This window comes from Lathyrus oleraceus, chromosome 3 (genome assembly GCF_024323335.1).
Source record: "Lathyrus oleraceus cultivar Zhongwan6 chromosome 3, CAAS_Psat_ZW6_1.0, whole genome shotgun sequence".
NCBI lineage: Eukaryota > Viridiplantae > Streptophyta > Magnoliopsida > Fabales > Fabaceae > Lathyrus > Lathyrus oleraceus.
The window spans coordinates 522,833,070-522,842,374 of NC_066581.1; the positions used below are offsets into that span (position 1 = coordinate 522,833,070).

The following is a 9,305-nucleotide window of genomic DNA, read 5'->3' on the forward strand; positions in this document are numbered from 1 at the left end:
TTTTATAGTATTACTTTGCAGAATTTTTATTGTTTTACCTTTTTGCAATTCTATTTTCTTTTCTAGCATTCAATTAATTCTTTTCGCACAATAGTTTCTACACCGGAAACTATTGTGCAACTTTTACCGGATCTAACCTTACGTTAGAATCTAGTTTTTTTTATTTTTCCTTGGTTTAAGTTATTGTTTAATTGAAGAATCCGAGAACAAATCCTACCGGCTTGTGGTGGAGTGTTCAAGACTATTGTTTAACGCATTCAGGTTCTTTAATCATTATTTAATGCTTTGTTTTATTAATTATTTATATTATCTGCCTGGGATGAGTCTGTTTATGCATGATATGTATTTTTGTTTGTTTAGCATGTCTGACTAATTCGCCTAGATATCGGTATGTAAAGTAAGCGGAATAAGGGATCAAGACTAAGTCGGTCTAATTAAACTTAAAATTAAAATCAATCTTTTTACGGTCTCAATTTACAGGTTTAATAACAAGATTTTTTACAAAAGTAAAAGACATAAAGAAGTTAAAATCAATAGAGCGAGAGTTTGAGGTTTTAACTGGACAGTGTAAATTAGGCATTAATTCTAGATCAGGGCGAGAGCAAGTTTTAGAGTTAATTAAATTCTGACCTTTTCCAAAAAGTATTCTTAAAGATTGAATGTGAGGACGAGAGTTAAGCATTCAGGTTTAATTGTATAACCTAAGTCAACAGAGCGAGAGTTTGAGATAAGGGTGTTTAAAACGGTCAGTGTTTTCTTAAAAAGAGTTTCTGCAACTTTATTGCTTTCAAAAAGTGGTTTTTGACTTAATTATAAGTGACAGCTACATTAACATAAAATCATGGTTTATTCAACAGAGCGAGAGTTTGAGATAAAACCTTTAATCAATAAAGTTAACTGAAACGATTTATTTTAAAACCAAGAAACCGACAAAGAATTGATTCCCTAATTACGACGAACTACATACCGATATCCGCTTTATTAATATTTAATCTAGATCTTAGTTTAGTTTTTAGCTTCGCCCCCAAACAATCAACCATTATTCACCTTAGCTTTACGTAGTAACCTTAGATAACGGTATATCGATTCATAAGTCCCTGTGGGATCGATATCTTTTAAAACTACGCGATAGAACTGTGCACTTGCAGTTTGTACCCCAAATTCGACTCATAAAGTCGAGCGATCATTAGTCACAAACGCGATGAATGAAGATTTAGTTATAAAAGTCTTTAGATGCTTAAACTACGTCTAACAACCAAAATTCATTACGAGTTATGAATATAGGGACTTGTTCTACATAGATTTGGAAAGTCATAGGAATAAGAGATGAAACTAAAGATGAAGAAGGTGACAAGAGAAAGAAAAAACTAGCCCTAAAAGTTGATGAAGAAGACTTAATTTATATGAAGGTATAACATGTCTTGTTCGAAAATTCAAAAGATTCATAAAGCATGATAAGCAACACATCTTTCAATATAAGAATGAATGAATATCCTTGTTCCTTCCATCTAGCTATCAATGTGGAAAGAAAGGGAATTTAAAATCGAATTGCCTTCACAACCAGAGCATAAACACAAGCAAAATAAAAACTTGAGAAAATATAAAAACCTTAAAAAGAAGCAAAGAAACCATACATGAATTGGAAGAAAAACAATATGTAGTCTTGAAATGAAGAAAAAGCAAACATATGTCTTATGACGAATTTGAAAGATAATAAGATAACTTCATATTTTACTTATGATGAATTACTCTGCACATGCAAATCTTTTTTAATAAAGAATCAACTAAATTAAAACACGTTGTCTCTACCTCCAAGAAAATTATTTCTTCAATTGAAATAGTAAATAAAAACCTATTGACAAAAATAGACAGCCTTAAAGGGAAACAAATTATTTTAATAAGCTATTCATCTTCTCATGAAGATCTTGTTAAACCTCTCAAGTGTGAACAATGAAGTATTTAAACAAATAAATTGATCATAAATATAACACACTTAATAAGTTTACCAAAAGAATAGACAACTTGAATCTTCTTTTAGAAAATCAAAGAGACTCAAGAAGAAGGAATAGAGAAAACCGAAAGAGAAGAGATCTAAGTCAAACTTCAAGTCCTAAGTTTTTGATATGTTAAAGTTTAAATGCTTCACTTGTCGTATAATCAGTCACTTCAAGAAGGATTATCCCGAAAGAGGGAGCAAATGTGATTTTGTTCAAATTATAGTTGTTTGAAAATGTTTAGGAAAGTGTTGGTGTTATAATGGTAACAAGTTTGGAAACAAGAAAAATTGAGTTATAAACTTAAGATGCTCTGATCACATGTGTCTAAGGAAAAAATATTTTATGATTTTGGAGGGAAAAGAAGGAAGAGTCGTTAAACTTGGAAATAATAAGGCTTACAATGTTCATGATATGTTGGGTCCGAGCGAAAGAACCCCATAAGAATAAAGCCGACCATTATGATCTAGCCTGTAATGCGAAAAAACTTCATTATTATCAGATCCTTCTCGAATAACGAAGGTAATTACTCGGATGGTTCTAAGAGATAAGCGTAAAATACACCAAACGACCATCTACAAAGGACATCGAGCAAATAACTGATTATTTATTCTCCCCTCTATATATATAGGAGGCTTCTAATCGAGATAATGATTTTTTAAACACAATTTCATTCTGCTATAATTCTCCCTATAATGACTTGAGCGATATAATGCTAACCTTATAGGTACCCCCACTTTACCGCTCAAGAGATCGTAATCCACTATCGTCTTCGTCCAATTTTCTTACTTCTAATTCTATAATAAAATGCATGTTATCGATACAAACAGACTAAAAATGTTCGATTATCATGATTTCTTTCTACGCATTGTAATGTATGTTAAAAAAAATTCATGACGCATTGATATTAGTTAAAGAGTCCAATATTTGTGGGTTATATATTTCAAAAACTTCCATAGTTATTAATCATATATCATTAACTAGATAAAGATTTTTATTATAAAGCTAAATTATGATATTTGAGATTTAGTTAAACTTACGGAAAAAAAAATTGCAAGGAAAACTTGAGATTAGTGCACACCATTTTCTAATTATTTTCAAACTCACTACCTTTTCTTTAATTTTCTTTCTTTTCACATCTTTTGCTTTTACTTTCTCTCTTCATCCAAACAAATATATAAGAGTTTTTGTCAAAATAAATGATTTGGTTAGTTAAAATTTTATACTATTTAATTTAAAATATTCAAAAACCAATAAAGCTAGTGCAACAAAGGTGAACAAAGTGTTGACCAAATAATTCTATTGGATAGTTTCACATGCCACGGATCGCAATCCCATATTCCATCTCCGAGAGACACATAACCGTAGATATAAACTCTAATCTACGGTCACCGTCTTCCCATCCAAAACTCCCGCTTTTCCCTCATTCACTATATATTACCCAAACACTTCCATCCCTTTCATCGCATATTTTCCTTCTTCTCTCTCTCTCTCAATTTTATTTTTCTCGCTGTTTTCGTTCCGATCGAAATGGCTCGTACCAAACAAACCGCGCGCAAATCCACCGGAGGTAAAGCTCCAAGGAAACAGTTGGCAACAAAAGCCGCTCGTAAATCTGCTCCGGCGACCGGAGGAGTGAAGAAGCCACACAGATTCCGTCCAGGAACAGTTGCTTTGAGAGAGATCAGGAAGTATCAGAAGAGCACAGAGCTTCTCATCAGGAAGCTTCCATTCCAAAGATTAGTCAGAGAAATCGCTCAAGATTTCAAAACAGATCTCCGATTCCAAAGCAGTGCTGTTTCTGCACTTCAAGAAGCTGCTGAAGCATATCTAGTTGGTTTGTTTGAAGATACTAACCTTTGTGCAATTCACGCTAAGAGAGTTACCATTATGCCTAAGGATATTCAACTTGCTCGTAGAATCAGAGGAGAGAGGGCTTAGATTTGATTGAAGGGAATCATATTCTGTAGATGACGCACTGTTACGGCTAGGCACCAGTTTTTGAATCTTGAAAGTTGATAAAGTCTGTTTCTCTTAATTGTATTTGAGTAATTTGTTTTTCTGTTCAATTTGCAATGTAACAGAGAAAAACAATTAATCAAAATGCGGTTTACTAGATATTATTATTTTGATATTAGTTGTGTTGTTTGTTTTCATTTCTAAGACGGTTTGAAACATATCTATATGTTTGATTAATGGAAGGCAATTTTCCGTTTCTATCAAAACTTATGAAATTAATTAAATCTTCAGTTTTTAAGAAAACATTTCTCATTACCAATAAGAGAATAAAATAAAAATAAGTGTACAAGAGATAAAGGTTTTGTGATAGATGGGTGATAAAACTTGACCATATAAAATGAAAATAGTATTAGAGTGTTGGGGTACTACAAATAGTAGAGAATATGATGGAAAATAGAATTAATAAGTGGAGTGAAGACAAACAAATAGTAGAAATAAGTGGAGTGAAGACAAAAAAAAATAGTAGGGAGTTGTTGTATTGGAGTTAGGAGGGAGACCAGATATATGAAGTGAAGACAAACAAATAGTAGAAATAAGTGGAGTGAAGAAATAAGTGGAGTGAAGACAAAAAAAAAAGTGGAGTGAAGAAATAAGTGGAGTGAAAGAAGTTATTAAGAATAAAAGATTTACAAATAGTATGAAAGAAGTTATTAAGAATTTTTTTGAATTTAATGATTTGGATAAAAACATGATTTTTGATAAAATATTATGAGAATTTTTTTTTTTTGTCTTCACTCCACTTATTTCTACTATTTGTTTGTCTTCACTTCACTTATTTCTACTATTTGTTTGTCTTCACTCCATATATCTGGTCTCCCTCCTAACTCCAATATCTACTAATTTGTTTGTCTCTATGCTAACCTTATAGGTACCCCCATAATAATTGTTGTATTTGATGTCTCTCTTCTAATCCTTAAAGTTTAAGGGAGTTGTTGCTCCGGCCATCCCATGACTCCTTAGAAGATGGAGAATTTTGTCTTGCTCCCTCCTAAAATACTCAAACAATGTAATAAAAATTTTATTCCGCTTTATTTCATTTTGCTTCTTTCTATTCCGTTTCTTTCATTTTAAATTAAAAATCATTTTGTAGCAAATCAATAACACAACTCATTTATTTTCTATGATCACAATTGAATTGTTCTAAACAAATTCTCTTTCCAATCATAAAATACTCAAACGATGTAATGAAATTTTCATTCCGATTCATTTCATTTTATTTATTTCTATTCCGCTCCTTTTATTTTAAGTTAAAAAACATTTTTTAGCAAGTCTATAACATGATTCATTTTTTTTTATGATCTCAATTAAAGAAACTTATTCTAATGAAATTCTCTTTCCTTAGATATCTTAACCCTAAACCCTTCTTGGGAAGATCGGTGGTAATTTATAGGCTTAATTAGTTACGAGTTTCTTTAACTTAGTTTCAAGTTTCACTTTAGTCTCTTATTTAATAAACATTTTAATTTATTCTCTTAAAAATAATTTCGTTAGCCAACTTAATTATTTTTGTTAAATATTGAGAAAAATATTAAGTTGTGATGATGCGATGTGATCAAAATCAAATCAAATTGAATCATTATAGTTTGTTAAAGGATCAGACCAGGACAAAACCAAATTGTGATTAAAGTATTCATATTCGGAAAATTTTACCCTATACCCCTACAATTGTACCCACACCCCTACATTTAAATTTTTTTGACCAAAATACCCTCATATAAATAGGGTATATTTTCCCTTTCAATTTTTTTTTACCATTTTCGTAGAAGACTTCCGGAGAAGACAAATATTTGGCTTTTTTGCATTGTATACCGGAACACTTAAGAGTAAGTCTTCCGGTTCATTAATTGTATACCGGAACACTTCTATAAAGAGTTCCGGTTTGTTGTCTTTAAGGGACACTGAAACGGAAGTCTTTTAGAAAGTCTTCCGGTTTGTATAGTTGTATACCAGAAGCATTTCTTAAAGACTTCCGATTTGGATGATGTATACCGGAACTCTTTAAGAAAGTGTTCCGGAAGGCTTTTTGTGTTTTTTACTAACCGGAACTCTTCTTTGAAGTGTTCCGGTACGTAATTTTTTTATTTATTTTTTTTAATTTTAATTATTTTTTTAAACATTGTTTTTGCAGTGGTTCGAAGACGAGGTGCAGATGGCCGGATTCCAGTCCGCACGTTAGACCGGGGTGCATCTTCATCTGCAGCTGCAGCTGAGCCGACTGGATATCCAGGAGGGCCATACGATACGTCTCTTTTGGTGAAGTACGAGCATCATGTTGCTCGACATATATGGTTCGGTGAGGTAAGTAAACGGGCTATATTTGAAAATGAATAATAGTTGAATATTTTATAATTTGTTTTCTAATATGTGTTTTAATTGTTTTTAGGAAAGAGGACCAAAGAAAGAGTTGAAGGTTGCCGGACATGGACTGAAGTTGACTTTTATGGTTCCATTGGCTCTTCCACCACAGATAGAGAGTTAAGTATCTAGATCCGGTTTAGCTTCACTGCAGAGAACCAGTCTGAACAAGATAGACACAAATCTTGTCTCTGCATTTGTGGAAATATGGCATCTAGAGACATCTTCATTTCACATGCCGTTTGGTGAAATGAGCATTACTTTAGATGATGTCACATGTCTACTTCACTTGCCCATTAGGGGTATCTTTTGGAGTCCTCAGGATGTGACTGAAGAGCTAGCTGTTGAACTTGCTGTTGACTACCTAAGAGTGTCACAGGGTCAGGCACAATCACATGTTCGTAGCTGCAGGGGGTCATATTACAAGTTGGAGTGGTTATATGATTTATTCGTACATCATAGGGCTGCTTCTGTAACACCCCAATAAAATAAAATAATTATTAAAAAATTGAATTAATAGTATATTATTAATTTAATTAAATAATTAGATTATTATTATTGGATTATTTTAATTATTTTGGAATAATAATTATTATTGGAAATATATAAGTGTGAAATGAGGAAAGAGAATCCCATTTGGTAAAGAAGTGTTTTCACGTGAAAACAGAGAAACTGCAGAGAAGAGGAAAAGGGCAGAGGCAGAGCAAGAGGAAGAAAGTTGGAGAAGAACGGAAAGGCTTGCAGCTCAAAGATTTGCCGGATTAACTCAGGTAAGGGGGGTTTATCGTCGATTAATGGGTATTATGGGATAATATGTAATGGGTAGTGAGAAACCGTTGAATCGACCCTAATTGGGATTTGGAATGCTGAAAATTTGTGATGAATAGGTTGAGTGAAAACCGTAATCAAATTGATAATTGTGTGTGTAATCAAACCGATAAATTGGTGATGAATGGCGACGAGTAAGTTTGAGTGGGGAGGGTCTGGAATGGGCACATGAGATCCCTGCCCAAAGAAAACGCGTCTGGTGAACTGTCATGTTCGCCTAGCGAACATAACCTTCGCCTAGCGAAGGAACGCGCCTCAACCTCGCCCAGCGAGATTGAGAGGTTTTGCTACTGTAATGTTCGATGTGGACTCGCTGGAGCTTCGCCTAGCGAGTGAGTGCTAGCTGTGTTTTTCACCAAAACAGAATGAGTTCGCTATTACCTTCGCCTTGAGCTCGCCTAGCGAATTAATTTACCAATTTCCTGGAGCTGTTCGCCTTGAGCTCGCCTAGCGAACCAGAGCTTCGCCACTGCCTCGCCTAGCGAGCAAGGCAGAAGAAGTGTTTATACATGTGTTGCTGAGGTGTTTCATACATGTGTTGAGGAGGTGTTTTATATATGTGTTGATGATGTGTTGATACATGTATTGATGATGTATGATGATATGCAAAATGTTGTGAATGTATATATTATGCATGTATTTGTGAATGGACTGTCGTATGGCTTAAAGTGTGAGCATATGTCCATTGTGAGTTGTTGTTGATGCTGCATTGCTAGATGATTAGTGTGCATGACATAGCCTGTGGGGCTGTAGCTAATTCCCATTGTGAGGAATTGGTGAGTGAATCGTTGTGAATTGTTGTTGATGTTTGCATGCTAGATGATTAGCTTGCATAGTCTAGCCTTTGGGGCTGTAGCTAATTCCCATGGTGAGGAATTAGTGAGTGAGTCATTAGATCTCAATGAGTGGGACTAGTGAGCTTAGTAGCCGTATCCGGAGGGATCGGTGAGCTTGAACTAGATGTTCAAGGATAGTCGGTACCGCATGTGTAAAGTCTCATTGCATAAAAATATGTATGGCGTATAATATGAATGGATGTGTTCCAATATTATACGTGTGTTGTGTTGTTGTTAAGTATGATTTGAGATTATACTGGTATTGTATATTGATGTTGAGAATGATGTTTAAGCCAATGAGCTATTACTGAATGTGTATTGCAATTAGGGTGATTGATGTGTTAATTACTTGGCATTACATGTTGTTTTATAATGCTTATTATATTGATTGAGGAACTCACCCTTACAACTATTTTTCAGGTAACGAGAAATGAGTTGAGTAGAAGCAAAGGCTTGGAGTCTAGTGTAGTCTCCCTAGTGGGTCATGCTCTGATAGATGTAACATCGGGCGGGAAAACTTTGACTATTATTGTTGTTGTTGTTGAACTAAATTACATGTGATGTTACATGTTTTGCATGATTGAGTTGATCTCTATCCGCTGCGTAATTGTGCAAATACTTTATATTTAACTTTAAATAAAAGAGCATGATGGTTATATTGTTTAAATGGTGTGGAATGTTTGTGTGACACCCTTGGTGCACTATCACTCTGATTATATGTTTATTATTGTAATTAAATTTTTGGGGTATGTTAGAAGGGTGTTACATTAGTGGTATCAGAGCATAGTCGGTCGTGTCGAGTCGTAATTATTCTGTTTTCCCTGTACGGGATAGGTGTTGTGTAACCCTATCAGTACTTATTGTTTTAGTTTGTTGGGTTTTCAGAATAGAGATGGCTGGAAGAGGTAGAGATGATGCTGCGATTGCTGAGGCTCTGGGTATGCTGGCTGGAGTACTTGGAGGGAACCCAAATGTTGTAGGAATGGGAGCTGCTCGTCAACTGAGTGAGTTCCAGAAGAACAATCCTCCAATGTTCAAGGGAGCATACGATCCAGATGGTGCTCAGAAGTGGTTGAAGGAGATCGAGAGGATCTTCAGAGTAACTGAGTGTGCTGATAACCAGAAGGTCAGGTTCGGTACACATATGCTGTCAGAGGAAGCTGATGATTGGTGGGTTGCTACCCGCACTGAGTTGGAATCTGCTGGGAATACTGAGATCACTTGGGCTGTGTTCAGGGAAAGGTTCCTGAGAAAGTATTTTCCAGAAGATGTC

The 9,305-nt window shown here is 34.5% G+C and overlaps 1 protein-coding gene across 1 annotated transcript; it reads left to right on the plus strand.

The window, feature by feature from the left end:
- The first annotated feature begins 3,445 nt into the window (after positions 1–3,445).
- Positions 3,446–4,126, plus strand: LOC127128627 (histone H3.2-like). The gene has a single exon (XM_051057993.1). The coding sequence runs from the start codon at positions 3,525–3,527 to the stop codon at positions 3,933–3,935; it is 411 nt and encodes a 136-aa protein (XP_050913950.1). The 5' UTR covers positions 3,446–3,524; the 3' UTR covers positions 3,936–4,126.
- Positions 4,127–9,305: the final 5,179 nt, after the last annotated feature.

Coding starts and splice junctions, on each gene's coding strand:
- LOC127128627 (XM_051057993.1), top strand. CDS start 3,525: ATGGCTCGTACCAAACAAACCGCGCGCAAATCCACCGGAGGTAAAGCT.